This window comes from Mustelus asterias, chromosome 18 (assembly GCF_964213995.1).
Source record: "Mustelus asterias chromosome 18, sMusAst1.hap1.1, whole genome shotgun sequence".
NCBI classification, from domain to species: Eukaryota; Metazoa; Chordata; class Chondrichthyes; order Carcharhiniformes; family Triakidae; genus Mustelus; species Mustelus asterias.
The window spans coordinates 19,627,627-19,644,446 of NC_135818.1; the positions used below are offsets into that span (position 1 = coordinate 19,627,627).

General features: G+C 41.7%; 1 protein-coding gene across 5 annotated transcripts in view; it reads left to right on the forward strand.

Moving 5' to 3' along the window:
* The window catches only part of mgaa (MAX dimerization protein MGA a), a 90,738-nt gene that overhangs the window by 54,923 nt on the left and 18,995 nt on the right, over positions 1-16,820 (forward strand). For all 5 annotated transcript variants that reach the window (XM_078233483.1, XM_078233481.1, XM_078233484.1 and 2 more), the window contains 3 exons: positions 5,975-6,277; positions 8,039-9,171; positions 11,622-11,737. In XM_078233483.1, coding sequence (XP_078089609.1) covers positions 5,975-6,277; positions 8,039-9,171; positions 11,622-11,737 — 1,552 coding nt within the window. The remainder of the gene's footprint in view (positions 1-5,974; positions 6,278-8,038; positions 9,172-11,621; positions 11,738-16,820) is intronic.

Genomic DNA, 16,820 nt, shown 5'->3' on the forward strand with positions numbered 1-16,820 from the left:
TCTTGAAGCCATCAAGATCACAGGTGTGAGCAAACCCATTTGAAGTTCTCTGACTGACTGGAGAGACCTGTGGCCACATCCAACTCCCTCTTGGACATATCTAACCCCTCATCCCAGCTGTGACTGACTGGAGATACTGCAGAAGCAGCCTGGCCACTTTGAACTGCTCTGATTGACAGCTCCAGAGCAGATCAAACAGTTCCTTTTTGATACAGTCCAGTAGGCGTCAAGTACTTCCTCGTTTCTAACCACAATGTTTATAAATAGGCTGGTTCTGATTGACTAATCCAGGCTATTAAACAGCAGGCAGGAGCTTTCACTTCCTATTTTCTAATCTGAATGTTTATATACAGGCTTGCTCTTAACTGCAATGTTTATATACAGGCTTATTTTTTGATTGCAAGATGACTTTTTTGTCCAAGGTGAGTCTTCAACCACTCATGCTGGAATAGTGTTCCTGCACTGGAGGTAGCTTTCAGCTATAAAAGAGGTTGGCACCACTCCACCGGTGTCACTGACAGGATGCCAAGGGGTAATGCAAGAGTAGCACTGTCAGGGGGGGAGGGTTGAAATGGCAGGGGTGGGGCTGTTGCTACCCTCATTTTGCTGCTTTTCTCCTGTTGGGGTGGGGGTTAGGGTCGCTCTTATGCTCGCATTCTGTGGGGAAGGGAAGGTTGCTGCCCTGTAGAGGAGGGGATGGAGTTCTCCCATTGTTTTAGGGGAGGGCTGTTGCTGGCATTGCACTCTTGTGATCTGGATACCCTTTAAAAGTGGCGTCCCTGTGAAGCCAGGCTGGCTGGCGTGTTCTACATTCTGCACATTTTTAAATAATAAAGTTGGCTGAATTCCACCTGACAGGCGCTGCCAGTGGGAGGCAGCACTTCATTTTTATTCGGGAGAATTATGGCCTCAAAACCTCTGAAGTTGACATTTAAACAGTAACTTCATTGCAGTGTTAATGTAAGCCTACTTGTGATTAATAAATCAATCAATAAATTTTAAGTTAGTGTCGTTAAGCTCAAAAGATTTGTTGTCTGATGAGTTAAATGCTTATCTTCAGAAACTGGTGTGCTCATGTAGTAAAATTGCCATTGTCCCACATGACCATTGGCCCTCAAAGGGGAGAACTGATTGGTGGTGATTTAACCTGAGGATCACCACACTTCAAGCGAGGGACAAGACTGAGAAGTCAGGCCTTCATGTATAACCTTAGCCAGTACAGAAATTGAACCCGCACTGTTGGTACTGCACTGAATCACGAACCAACCATCCAGCCAACTGAGCTAACTAACTTCCCAACTAAGATGACAGCGGTGGGATGTAGTAAGCTATTTAAGGAAAACATGAACATTACCTAAACCATTCAGTGGTGCAATCTCATCTATACCCTTCCCAATTTCTAATAATAACTTCTTTATAATCAGACCTACAGGAAAATCTGTTAATTTTTAGTAGTATTTTCAGGAGATTTGATCCCTGACTATCAAGTGACCAAAAGATGCACATAAGGCTGAGACTATTTTCAGCAGGACCAAAAAGTTTGCCATTTTATTTTACTTTATCTTGCACATCTGTCGACAACTTGCTGCTACTAAAACCTTCTTGAAATTTATAACATCCTCTGCTTGAACTGATGTTGTAGCTAGGCTGTTAACCTATATTCATCACCCTCTGCATAAAGTCGTATCTTCACTGTGTATTCGCTTTTTCTTGTGTAAGTAGGATCCATGTCCTATTAAAGCTTGCCTCTAAACCTCCTTTCCCTTGTGGTTGGGTATCTTGAACTGTGTGCTGTTCCAAATGAAGATATATTGATGCTTTCTACAAATTATTTGTCATTTGCTGGAAGTTGTGTCTTATGTCTTGCCCTACAGAATCTGATTACCGTTTTCATAAACTTTGTTACATTATGATGATAGTTCAAGAATTTTTTTCATTAAAACTTATAGAACCCAATCCAACCCCTCGAATTGCCTCGCAACTCACATTTGTTTTGTACCCTTGTTTATTTTCCTTTCCAGTTTCACAACATGGTTTTCTCAAATGCCATTTCTAATTTTTGTTTAATGTGACCTGCCCAGATCTGCTCTATTTATGCTTCACCACTTTGCAGTTCCTTCCCTTCCTTGACCCCCAATTTGTAGTACTGGCAAACTCTGAGCACTTGTCTCCATCCTCCAATTTATTAATGTATACACAACAAAAATAGCAGCCCCTAAATAAACCCCAGATAGAACAGCCAATCATTGCTTCCAATTTCAATATCACTTCAATAAACTTTGCCTTCTCTGACCCAACTAATTACTTAGCTATTTTAAAAGTTCCTCCCTACTCCAGCATCCCATCCATTGACTCTGTCTACATTTCCTGCTGCCTCGGCAAAGCCGCCAGCATAATTGAGGACCCCACGGGTACCGGACATTCTCTCTTCCACTTCCTTTCGTTGGGAAAAATATACAAAAGTGTGATGTCATGTACCAACCGACTGAAGAACAGCTTCTTCCCTGCTGCTGTCAGACTTTTGAATGGACTTACCTTGCATTAAGTTAATCTTTCTCTACACCCTAGCTATGACTAACACTACATTCTGCACACTCTTGTTTCCTTCTCTATAAACAGTATGCTTTGTCTGTATAATGCGCAAGAAACAATACTTTTCACTATGTTAATACATGTGACAATAAGAAATCAATTTTTTCTACCTTATAAACTCAGGATCGCCAAAATATGATCAGTGGGCTGCATGTGAACTTGACACTTGCGGAGCCTGGCCCATAAACATTTTATTTCTTATTCACTGATTTGACCTCTTGGATATTGTGAGCCTAGAGATTTGGAATGAGTTATTTTTAGCTGTGTTAATTTACTGATGGATAAAAATGATTCAGCCAACAGGACCATCTTATAATGAGCCGCTAGAAAAAATTAATGGGAACATTGGATTCTTGCAGGCAACACCAAATTTAAATCATAGTGTGTATCTAAGTGACCCGTAGGAATCATAAAACTAAAGCACTTATATTGCATAGTAATCTATGTGATACAATGTTAAAAGCTTTGCTAAAATTTATTATAAACGGTGGATCAGTTAGTGACACGCTCACCTCTGAGTCTGACAATTGTGGGTGCACTCAGACTTGCAAATCCTAGGCTGACACTGCAGTGCAGTATTGAAGGTATACTGCACTGTTCACGCCTGCACCAAAAACTGAGACCCTGACTTGCCCTGCAGATGGGGGCAAATGTTAGCAGGATTTTTGACAAGGTGGCAATTAGACTCAGGAAACCAATGTCACAGTACAAAAGGTAAAAGATTATTAAAGACCAGTGATCGATGGGAGAAATTATCTCAATGGTCACAGATACAGAATACCCAGACCTTTCAGACAAGTTCTGAAGTTATCAGTTAAAAACTCAAAAGTTATACATTTTCTTTATCAGATTCCCGGCCCTTCATTAGTTTAAAATTAATTTCATTTGGTACACATGTCAGTACTAATCTCTGTCAAGTACCTCAGCCAACTGCACTGTACCTTCCAGCATGAAGGTATTTCATTCGTTCATTAAATTTGGGCGCTAACTCCCTTTTTGGCTAAAGCTACTTCTCTGTTGCAAGGTTACGGTAGATGCTACCGTAAAGGTCAAAGTGGATGTTCCCACCAACTCACTGCCAAGCTGAATAGACATGTGTTCCTGCATCCAGGGGCGTATCTGTTCTGTGTCTGAGCAGTGACTGAATCTATTCATTATTGTTGCAAAATATATTCCTTCATAAGAAACTTCCAGATGTGAGTTTTGCTAGCTAATGGGTTCCCAGGCCTTTGGCTCTCAACTATTTACCTTTCCCTTCATGCCTTTCGGTAACTTGCTTTGGCCAAAGTGAACAATGATTCATACAATACTTAAAATATATTTAACATATCAGCATGTATGTTTTAAAATCATAGTTACTTGTTTAATTCTCTTCCTGCATTCACGTGTGTAAGTTATCCTCTTGTTTAAAGAATCATTTAATTCTTTATTGTTCGCTCTGTCAGTGCGTTAATGTATACTGTCTAAAAACTAAGAAAAATGTAAAATAATCGCTTTCAATGACAATGTAGTGCAGTATTGAACTGCACTGTTGAATGTGCTATTCTTGTTAAACTGAGGCCCTGACTTGCCCCGCAGATGGGCATATAAGATCCCATGGTATAATTTGATAGAAGAGCAGGGTTTTGTTTCTCATTTGTTCAATATTTATCTCCCAACTGACATTAGCAAAATTATTAATTAATCTTGTTGCTTTTTGTGGGGACTTGCTGTGCATCGCATAGTGACCACGCTTTTAAAAATACTTCAGTGGTGATGTAGTGCTTTGAAGTACCCTGGGATCATAAAAGGTGTTATGTAAATTTAAGTATTTTTGTTTAGCTAAAAGTCTCAGTTTCAGTGGTGGATCTGGGGTGCATATTAGATGAAACACCTGATGGAGGCTGGAATTTTGGCATGATCCAACAGCAGGTTGTTGTTTAGAATCCTATTGTCCCTCAGTTTGCGCACACATAAATTTCACCCACCCCAAACAAATGGAACTTGGGTGGGTGGAATATCCTCAGCCCCTTATCAAATCAGTGACCTGGAGGATAGGTTGAAAGAAATGCACAGGTTAGTGGAGCAGTGTGAGTGAAGACCACTTAGTGGCCTAGATATCTTCAATGTTGCTGGGAAGCTGCAGTAATATTAGCTCTCCTTACAGTGGAGGAGTGTAATTGGACACAAAATGGTGCGAGATGATAAGAGTGGTGACTGAGCAGCAAACAAAACTGCTAGTCTTCCATTTTACCTCACCACACCCCAATGATACTTTTGACCCTGGATACTATGACATGACCGTTAGTAGAAGCCACCATTGCATGCCCAGCGCACACCAGCCAATGGCTCAAGGCAAATTGGCTCCTTAATACATTATATTTAATAATTTTCTCACAATAATTAATTCAGTTATATCCTCAAAATAACTCAGTTTAGTCCAGGAAGATCTGCCAACCATAAAGCTATTTTAAAAGTGTGTGGTTCGTGTAAATTTGAAGTATTAGTCCAGTAATTATTTTCCCTGCTTTCCCATCTCATTTTTCCCTCCTACCCTGAAGAGCCTAATTATCACTGAGTTAATGATTCTACAGGTGCTGACAACTCCCTACTGCCTCACTACAGAGCTGATGTTTCCTCTTGTTTACTTAAAACATACCTTTAGGGTTATAAAATACTTGTGGCAGTGGTAGCATTCATACCGCTGGGCCAAAGCTCTGTATTCAAGTTCTGTTTCAGGCCTTGATGACCACCGAAGGTGTATGCATAATATGATCAAACGTCTATGTTATCAGCCTGTAAATCCTTCCAATTAACCTCATGGCAGGTAGTAAGAGCAGGAGAGTTTCCTGGTCAGCTATAATGCAGGCAATGGCAAACTACTGTCGTACTTTGCCAAGCCTAATCATAGACCAATCCAATGAAAGTCCACGGTTGCCACTGCCCCTTTAGGAAATGGTACCTGAAATGTAACTAAGCACATTGACGTTGAGTTGCAGTAATTAATGTATTCATAGAAAAAAATAGGTGCAGGAGTAGGCCATTGGGCCCTTTGAGCCTGCACCACCATTCAATATGATCGTGGACTTTCAATATCCCACTCCTGCTTTCTCTCCATACCCTTTGATCCTTGTAGCCACAGGGGCCATGTCCAACTCCCTCTTGAACATATCTTATGAACTGGCCCCAACAGCTTTCCGTGGTAGAGAATTCCACAGGTTCACAACTGAGTGGAGACGTTCTTCCTCATCTCAGTCCTGAATGGCTTACCCCTTATTCTTAGACTGTGACCTCTAGTCCTGAACTTCCCCAACATTGGGAACTTTCTTCCCGCATCTAGACTGTCCAGTCCCATCAGGATTTTATATGTTTCTATGTTTCATATAGTTCTTTGTTATGACAGGGGTATCTAAGCAGCCTGAAGCTGCCAACTCTGCTCCATCCGATTCATTAAAAGCTATGAAAACCAATGGACCACGACTGCTTTTGATACCAACGCAGTCTACAGTGCCTTCTGTCCGGCCTGTCCAGAACTTACAATTCACACCTGGACAGAAGATGATACTACAGCCCCTGAGATGTCCAGGTGGGAACCTATTCCGACACCCAAATGGCCAGATCATCCAACTTGTGCCTTTACCAAATTCTGGTCCTGGGAATCGGCCGAATCTCCACCAGATGGTCCCTGTTACTGGACGAAATCCAGGTAAGTACCAGCTTTGAATCTTGGAACAGTCTTGCTGAAGATTTATTTTTTAAAAGTGAACTGATTGTTAAATGAGACCATAGTCTTTCTTAATGCAGGCCAAAATAAGTACTGTGAACGATTCTTGTAGTGAGCTCACATTAGCTGCTCTTTCTTGGCACTTTTTAAGCAAATAAAAGGACTTCCCTAGAAACTAAGTGATGAGCTTGACATCTATTCTGGTTAAGATCCTAGAAGGCACTCTGTAAAATAAGTATGAAGTCATCAGGATAATTCAGTATAGCTTTTCAGCAAGAAAAAAGACAATGCTTGACAGGTGAACTGCGGAGGTCTTCAAACTGTAGATATTGTTTAAGATTTTGGCAAGACTTTTGATAAAGTGCCAAAGAAGTAAGCTGTTAGTTGATGTGGAAAAGCATGGAAAAGGTATACAATTAACGGATTGGTTTCACAACAGGCTATATCAAAGTAAGTGCACTTTGGATTGATGCAAAGCTATGAGGAGGGTACTTCAAGGATTGATGCTGGAACCTTTTAATATGCCCATTGTATGTCAATGTAAGGATCGAGCCAAAAGTATCTCTTTGCTACTAATGTACTAGAGGAATTGCAAACGGGAGTGGAGTGAAGGATGCAAAAACATCCATAAAGATTAGGAAGTTGGGCTGAGAAATGAAATCTGTAGTTAACAATATAAATGAGACTAACAGAATAGACCAGTATGCCATTAACCCCCGAGCCTATTTTGCTGTTCAGTTAGATCGTGGTTGATCTATATCCTTGACTCCATTTACCCACTTCAGTAACCTTTTATTGCTTAAAAACTTTACCAAACTTGGTCTTAAGCTTTTCAATTGACTTACCCCTCTCTTGAGAGAGAGTTCCGGATTTCCACTAGTGTTTGAGTGAAGTGCCTCCTGACATCACTACTAAATAGTCTAGCACTAATTTTAAAATGATGCCCCTTGTTCTAGACTCCCCCACCACCTCGTGACCTACTAGAGGTGATAGCTTATTTTTAGCAATCCTCCCAACTCTATTAAATAGCTCAATTGGATCTCCATTTGATTACTATATTCTACTATGTTCAAGTCAATCAGTTAGTTTTTCGTAAATTAACCCTTTTCGCTCTGGTGTCTCTTCACATTGGAACTGGAAAATAGTGTAAAATAAGGATACAGTAGTTTACACATAAAGAATATAAATTATTGGATGCGAAATTAAGCCTCCAGAGTTGTTGTTTCATCCCCAACTGGATTAATGCCAAGAGAGATAATCGAGGCTGATGACATCAGTAATTCTAAATAGAAATTGCATGGGATAGAATGAGAAAATTAGTTGAGGGATTTCAGTAGTGAATCGCGTATTCTGTTTTTGAACGTTGGGATTAGCCAGGTGAACGTAAATGATATTTTCTGTGTTGTATATGTGTGTCCTGTGGAGGATGCACTGTTTATTTTCTGAGTGACGAACATCTCGGGATGATTGGGGAATGCTCTGAGTGCCATAAACCAGATAATTCTTTATTGCTCACCACATGCCCTCCTTATTATGTAAATGAGACTTGTATTGCCATATTTTGCCATACTTGGGTATTTACATTTACCATGAATTAATCATTGCTACAGTTTCCTCGCATGACAGTTAATACTATGAACCATACCCTGATTTGTAACAATATATAATTTGATTGTGTGAACTCCTAACTTATTTTCATTGTACTTTGATTGCTTTAATTAACATTTCCTTTTTACATATCAGGATCCACAGGAACAATCCGCTTCCCTGCACCTACAAAAGCCCCTATTTCAACTCCCGTTCCCAGCAATAATACTACACCTCCTGTTGTCCAACAGGGGATAATACCACAAAGAGGGAGGCCACCTACTACTTCTGCTACAAAAACCAGCTCTTTTGCGCTAAATGTATCCTCCGCTACACCCATGGGCTTGGCAGTTCCCATTACAACCACACCAGGGCCAAAGTTTATAACTGTTAATGCAGCCAGTAATCCTGTCTGTGCGGGCAGTCTGGTTTCCTTACAGCCAGCTGGGTTTGCTTTACTGCAGTTACCTCCAGGGCAGAAACTTTTGCCAAACACTATAATAACCACTGGGGGACCACTAAGGTTTGTGAGTCCTCAATCTGGTGTGCCCTTGGCTGAAAGTAAAGGCAATGAGAAGAATAATGTGGATACGAAAATCACCAAACAGGAGAGCAGTCGCACATCAAAAGAGCAGTTGATTGAACCTGAGCTAGAGGACATTCATTTTGCGGACTCTGAACTTGTTGAAACAACGGTGTCTGAAAACATACCTGGAGAGGACCATGCAAGTGCTGACTCATTACCAGAAGTCAAACTGGGAGACAAATATGATGCAGCGCCTTCCTCTCCTTCCCTCAGTGAGGTGGATGATGAATTGGAAGATGATTCTTTGGGCCAGAAAGCTGCAATAGATAAGTCTACCCCAGCAGAACTGGCCGACCATTCTTACACCACTGAAATGCAAGCTGTGGAAGAAAGTAAAAATAGAAGTTCCTTCTGGGAGGATGCAGCAGAAACTGAAAAAGGTACTTCAGAATGTAGCAATAAAATAGCTGGAAAAGAGACAGACAATACCCTCAGTACAGAGGAGACAAAATGGCTGCTAGATGATATAATGGAGTTGAAGACAGAAGTTAAAGAAAACCGTAGCAGAACAAGTTCTTCTGCTATTTCCTTTAAAGAGAAAGAGGATTACCAAAAGGATTCTGGCAATGAGGAATTTATGGAGCTTGATAAAGACCTGCAGTATGCAAACAATCTGGAATCAGATAAGGATACAGATTTTCAAAGTGATTTGGAGGATGGTGAGATTCCAAGTGACATAGATGAACTTGATGTTGAGAAAATGGTGAGTGTTGTCATTAGTCAGTAATATAATATAGCAGGCCTTCGAGTATCTCGTCATATAGATTATGCTATTTGTGCATTTTTTTGTAATTGTTCCTAATAATACATGGGCTGTGGTAAATGATTTTTAATGGTGAAGTTTGTGTCCTCTGGGCATAAAGTGTGGATGCACTAAGGAACAGTTGGGTAACCAGTTTATCGCGCAACTGGCAGGATGGCAGTACAGCATTTTTAAAAAATGGAATCTAACCATTTCCAATTATGCTTACAAACTAGGAATCTTCTTCCCTCAACATAGCATCCTAAATTTTTTGAAGGTTGTCAAACCACAGCGTGTGAAACCACCTTACTATAGGGCAGGGTGAGGAGGCAGGCCCCAAGTCTACTACAGCCGAAATGGGGATCAAATGCCATGCTATACTAACCACTAACTAGCTGAGCTAACTAGTCCCAAACTAGGGATAGTGGACAAAATAAATGTTTTTGTATTTTGTTTTCATTAGAATCTTTAAAAACAAGTCGGATGGTGTTTAACTTGAAATTAAGGGCTAAACTCCATTGGGAGAGCATAGGTGGAAAGAGATTACCTCAACTAGCTTTTGGGTTTAAAAATTTAACTTCTATGTAAGACAGAGAAACATATATCTGAAAAGAAAGCATTTAGTGGGATATTGTCTTCGCGAATTAACTGTAAACCAGTAGCCATGTTGCCATGCCTTTTGTCCTTCAGTCCATCCAGTACTAAATATCATAGTAAATCTAGCAAGGAGAAACCTGTGAAGCTTCATTCTGTAGTAGCACAATCACGTATAGGTCATTTACCATTAGAGAAGCCAATTCTAAAACATGCTCCTACCAAGTGAGGCTACTTTCTTGGGGGCTAGCTCTTTGAATGAACTATTCAAGAAGTTCCACTCCCCTGAGTACATTCTTTTTTCTGTATCTTTCCCTCATATGATCTTGCTTGGCATCTATAATAAAAATAAACTTACTGCGGGTGTTGGAAATCTGAAATAAAAACTGAAAAGTGCTGAACTACTCAGGAGATCTAGCAGCATCTGGAGAGAGAAACAGTTAGTGTCATCTACACTGAAAGATATGAAGTAGAATCAAGAACAAAGACCTCGTGGCCAAAGGGAGTTTTGGGTGGGTTTAAACAATTGGGCAGTGTGATTTCTATTTGCCAGGTGCAATTTAAAAATAAGGGAGAACATGCAGAAAGTGAATCTGCATTAAACATTCCTTTCGCCAGGTTTTCCTAATCCAAGTTTCCAATTTCCATGTATATTGGCACCTGACACTTCATAATTACTTCATGTTTGATATAATTAATTGTTCAAGGTTCTTTGGCATTAAAAGTTGTGGCTGTAAATATATGTTGTATAGTCGCTCCTTTAGTGATGATGCTGAGGAACAGATGGAGCTCTTAAATTTGGAATATTAATATTCTAAATGAAATCCATCGATATTTCCTGCATGTGTGTGCAGGGTGGTGTGTGGGGGGAGGGAGGAGGAGAGAGGATATGTAACATGCCATGGACGCTTATCCCATCACCTTTTCTGCCCGCACCTGAGCTCACCCCTATAATACAGGGAGTGGGCAGACAGGCACTGAAATCAGCTAGCCACCCACTATATAAAAATTACCATTTGAGGGTCAATTAGGCTGTTATCAAGTTTATTGACCCTAATAATATGCTGCCCATGCCATATGTTTGGTATAGACAGCAGGGCAGGAGCCGGAAGCCTGATTGTTTTAACCTGAAGTGATTGGAGGAGGGGGTCGCTCTTCAGGAGTTGCCCTTTGCTCCCCTTTGACTGAACCCCCTTCCTTTCTACCTGCTTCTTCTGACACCCACCTTTTCCCTAACGCTCCCAAACATTCCAGGCCCAAAACTTGAAATTACCTGCTCCAGGGATCTTAAACCTTGGGCTCCTTTCTTCAGCTGCAGTGTCAACAACTGCCCTTGCTGCCCCCTGACGTTGCCAGGACTGATGGAACTGTCAGCCAATCGGATTGCCCAGCTGTTCCAGGCGTTGGGACTTCCGTTCCAATTTTCCGTTCCAATTTTCCGTTCCAATCCAGTCACTCATTATTAATGAGTCCAGTAGTGTTTTATTGCTGTGGGGCTGCTCGTTGTGTTGTTGGTCACCTCACCATCCACCCAGCCCCGTCATTGTGGTAAATATACCTTGAGTTGTCATTTCCTTGAAGAACTGACTAGTACTTCTACTTGGGAAGGAATATGTATCTCACAGTGATTGATACAGATGACAAATGTCATGGACTTCAGTTTTATCCTTAGTTGCTATAAAGAGTCTGGGTCTGGGACTGCCCTACTGTACACATACTGTATCAGCGTGAATATATTGTACAGGAATGAGTGAGTACTTTAAAACGTTGCTGTTTGTGACATTTGCTGATTTTTTTTTTGAAAATCATTTTTGCAGTTTGAGTCAACCTCCAGTGAAGAAGCTGTAGATATCGAGACAGTGGATGAATTATCTGAGAAAATCAACATCGCTCGTCTTATTGCTTCTGCTTCCCGTCATCACACCAAAGCAAAGTATGAGATTGTACTTTTAATTTACTTTTTAAATCATCGTGTTTTACTATTTTGTGCAGTTACATCTTTCATTTGTCAAAGGATGACTTGCAAATTGATCCAACGATGCAAAGAACATCAATATAAATGTACATAGTAAAGTGATTTTGCAAGCTTCAGTATCAGCATGGCTATGGATGTGTGGGATGGCAGTGTGGTGGGTCGGTTATTAGATAGCTGAACAAAAGAGTGAGGCTTTGTTACCTTGAACACTATACTAGACTACACTATACTGTTAAACATGTTAGAACACTGGTTTGACCTCAACTGGAGAACTGTCCAGTTCTGAGCACCACACTTTAGGAAAGATATGAAGGCATTAGAGAGAGAGAGAGTGCTGAAAAAAATCCCGAGAATGATTCTAGGGATGAGGAAATTCAGTTATGCAAATAGATTGGATAAATGGGGACTGTTTATATTTGAGAATAAAAAGTTGAGAGGAGATATGATGGAGGGATTCAAATTCATGAGGGGTCTGGACAGAATAGATACAGAATAACTTCCCACTGTTGGCAGGATTGAGAACGAGTGGACACATTTAAGGTAATTGGTAAAAGAAGCAAACAAGACATAAGAGGAAACTTCTTCACACAGTGAGTGATCAAGATCTGGAATGCGCTAGCTGAGTGTGGTGGAAGCTGGTTCAATTGAGGTATTGGAGAGAGAATAGGATGGTTGGCCAGGATTCTCCCAAAAAAATTCTACGTGAAAACGAGTAAATCATGCTGTTTGTTTCAGTGGAAGTTTAAAAATTAATCTCCCACACTCTGTACTGCTGAGTGCCTTAGCATGAATCGCGCTGAAAATCAGTGGGTGGGGCCTATTCCCGTTGGAGAGGCCGGCAGCATAGCGCTGAACGGGCCACTGTGCATGCACCGATCTGCATGTGCAGTGGCCCCTGTCTGCCGGCCTCCCGATTGCTGGCCAGCTCGATCCCTGGCCAGCCCTCGGCCCCCACAGGGAGTTATAGTAAACCCCGCTGGGGAGAGCCACTCCTGGTGGGGTGGGAGAGGCTATCGGGCCCGGAGACTTCAGTCCTGGCCCAGTAATAGGATTTAGATTAGATTAAAATGCTTATTTAAATAATTCATAAGCTTTGCGCCTGCTGACGGCGTCGGAAATCCAGCGCTGGGAGATGCGCTCGGGGCCAGGCGCCCAGCGCGGATCCAGCCCCGTTGAAATCTCCCAGCCCGTTGTGCTAAAAAATCAGCACAGTGGGATGGGAAAATCGTCCCTGTTATCTGAAAAGGAAGAATGTGCAGGCATGGGAATGGCATAAGAGGCATTATTCATTTTGAGAGCCAGCGCAGACATGATGGGCCAAATGGTCTCCTGTGCTGTATTGATTCTGAGACTAACTTATCTGGAGGTTGTTGGGTGGTTCATTATCGTGTTGCTTGAGTAGAACGATGAAGAGTTGTTTTGAGGAGTTGGTGTGTAATGATTGCTTCAAATAGGCTGGACTAAGTCTGTAGAAAACTAGAGAGTGACAGCACAAAATTGGGGTAGTACGTGCCTGTCTACAACTGTCCAGAATGGCTTTAATGTGTGTGCAATGAACAATTACTGTAAGTATGCTGACTAGGCAGATCATGACATCTATCACCTTTCAGAGCTAATTTGTTGCCAGCTGTGCGCTTTGGAGCTCAACACTCCCCTCTTAACCTTGCATAGATCAACACATTTTCACAACTGAAAGGACATTCCACCAGCAGGGATCATCAAATAAAACACGTCAAATTTACACACACCAGGAGGAATTTGGCCTATCGTGCCTTTGCTGACTGAAAGAGAGCCTAACCCCACTTTCCAGCTCTTGATCCAAAGCCTTGTAGGATATGGCACTTCAAGTACATGTCCAAATAGTTTTTGGATGTCACGTGAGTTTCTGCTATCGGTATCCACTGGATGAAAATACTTCTCAAATCCCCTTTAATCTTTCTGTCAATTAAAGGTGTTTATAGGTTCATTGTTGGTTAATTTCTTCCGGCTCGTCCTTCAATTCTACCAGTTTTGTGTTTTCTATTGTTTAAAGCTGCAAAAATCTACAAAGAATTGTATGGCAGATGCCAATGCAGTTTTAGAACCATGGAATCCCTACATTGCAGAAAGAGACCAATGGGCCCATCAGATCTGTACTGACTCTGAAAGAGGATCCCACCCCAGAACACCTCTCCGCCCTATCCCTGTAACCCACTCATTTACCCTGGCTAACCAACCTAACCTACACATCTTTGTGACACTAAAGGGCAATTTAGCATGGCCAGTCCATCTAACCTGCACATCTTTGGACTGTGGAAGGAAACCGGAGCATCCGGAGGGAACCTATTTCAAGGCTTCTATACAAACCAGTTGCTGCTAGACAAGGGTTAACTAGTTGGCATTCCTCTTGGCATGCAGCATGATTTGCAGAATGAAGAGAGGCCACACAGCAGGACAAGCTGTGAGTAGAGGAAAGGGCAGAAGGGGGCTCTCAGCAGGAGGCTCCATGCACCCCGATGTTTAGGGAGCAATTTTCCTACCTGAACTTCAGTGAGGAATAATGTCTGCAATATTTGCCTCCTCACTGAAATCTGCCACCTGCTGCAGCCACAAGTGTATCCTCAGGGCAGGAGCAGATCATACAGTGGTTGTGACAGTGACGATGAACTTTAATGCGTCTGGCCTTATCAGTCTGGAGCTGCGGATATTTGCAATGTGGAATCAGTTAAGTGTGTCTTCATCATCACTGTCCTCTTGCTGATCCTTCACTTCATGGCCATGTTGTACCAGTTGGACAGCTGAAAGGAGAAAGTCATATGGATAATGTGATGTGGGGAGGTGAATAAGAAAGAGGTGCATGCCTATGTCACCTGCAACTGTAAATCAGAAGCAATTATGGATGAAGGGGAGCTGGAGTGTGAGAAGGAGGAGGATTAGCAATGAAGACATGAGAGGAGAGCACTGTCCTCACCATGGGGAGTTCAGGCATGCTATCCCCTCTGGTGAGCTCCTGTTACCTCCGATTTGTGCCACCTTGTCCTGCATGAGAGAGGGAAGTGTGTCAGTGAGTATAATGAAATTTGTTTGGGTGATGGTCGAATAGTATGTGCTGCTGAGATGTCAGTGTGAGGCTTATAGCAGTGCTAAGTGTGCAAGGGTGAGGTGGAGCATGTAAATATTGGGTATGAGTCACAATTGATCAAGATTGTGTTGGGGATGTGGTGAGTTGAATAGTGTCTCAGTTTATTGGTGCTGTTTGTAGAATCTGGCATTTGAAGATTCATTCAATGACAGTAACCAATTATTTGAGTTCATTGGACTTTTTGGGTTTGGTCTCCTGGTGTTGCTTGTATGGCTATCTCCTCCCACTGCCTTCTGAATACCTGTCCTGATGACCAGCTAGCTTCCTGTGGATACAAGACATCTCTGCTCCTTTCTACCTCTTCCACCAAGGTCTCCAGTGCAGCATCTGAAAACCTTGGAGCATTCTCCCTCCAATGTTGTGTTACCATTTAATGTTTCACAGCTCAGATTTACTTTGTGGCTAGAGTGTATGCTGGCAGTTACAATGTACTTTTCCCTTTAAACGTACTGCCTCATTACTTTGAGCAGTCACTCTTTATTGCACATTGCAATCACTGCACCAACTTCAAGATGTTGAGGATTCTGTGTCATCCTCAAGTGGCTTATTGAAGCAGATGACCTGCTCCACCTTAATTGAAACAGATTTATTAAAGGTGTGTTGATCTTTATTTTTCATTTTTGGTTTAGGTTTATGACATGGCTCTTGATCTTTTTTTGAAAAATTGTTTTGGGACATGCCTAATCTAGCTGATCACCTCAGCCTCATAGTTGAAGTAATGGATAAATTGGTAAAACCTCTCTGATATACCACTAAAAGTTTACTGAATGAGTCCAGGCTGTGAGTGATCAAGAGCCCACAGTTAATATCACATTTGGCAGGGTTTTGAGAGACTCCTATTCTGCTGAAATAGTTGCTCTAGTGATTCAGCTGCTGCTTTAAAATTTAAGTTTGCTCAGATCCTTTGGGCACTGATTGGCCTTTCCCTACTTTTAAAACAGTTGCATTGTGCCATAATCTCTGCAGCAAGAATTTCCGGTTAATTTCTACAAGCGCATGAATACAAGTAGAATTGGAGAAATGTGGGGAGCCATTGAACTTTAACACATGTACAAGTCCAGTGGCACAGCACGTTTTTGAATCTGAGTCGTATGATGCAGGCAGATTCTTGTTAGTGTCAATGTTTTATCTCAGCATTTTGAAGAGGAATGGAGGCAGTGGATGAGAGTTTTAGTACAATTGAAAGGAACACAAGTCTGAAGGCAAAACGATTTGGCCTGTCCTTGCAGACCTTGTAAGAAGTCTCACAACACCAGGTTAAAGTCCAACAGGGTTATTTGGTAGCAAACGCCACTAGCTTTTGGAGCGCTGTCCTTAAGGAGCAGCGCTCCGAAAGCTAGTGGCTTTTGCTACCAAATAAACCTGTTGGACTTTAACCTGGTGTTGTGAGGCTTCTTACTGTGTTCAGCCCAGTCCAACGCCGGCATCTCCACATCTTGCAGACCTTAGTGCTTTGGACCAACTTATTTATCTGCAAGCTTGGGCAAGGTATGGAGTAGGAAAAGGTGTTCAATCTGCACCCAGGAGCCTGTAAGGCTGAATGTTCAGGCAACTGTTCTATTCATGCTTGTATTTCTTACTCATTTTATTCAGTTCATATTTTGTGACTTTGGAAGTTTCTAAATGTCTTTTTCTGTGCTTTGGCTCATTGATAAATCCTAAATCATAACATGATCAGTTGGTTACATCAACTTGAGATATTTATAAATAAATGTGAATGTGAAGTTAACATTATAAACATACAAAATAGGAGCAGAAGTAGGCCAGATCCTGGCTGTTTTGAATTCTATCCCACCTACCCCCGATAACCTTAATCAGTTAACCTACTCTGCTTTAAAAGTATTCAATGACCTCACTTCCCCCACCTCCTGAGGCAGAGAGTTTCAAAGTTGCACAACCCTCTCTGAAAAATGTCTCCTC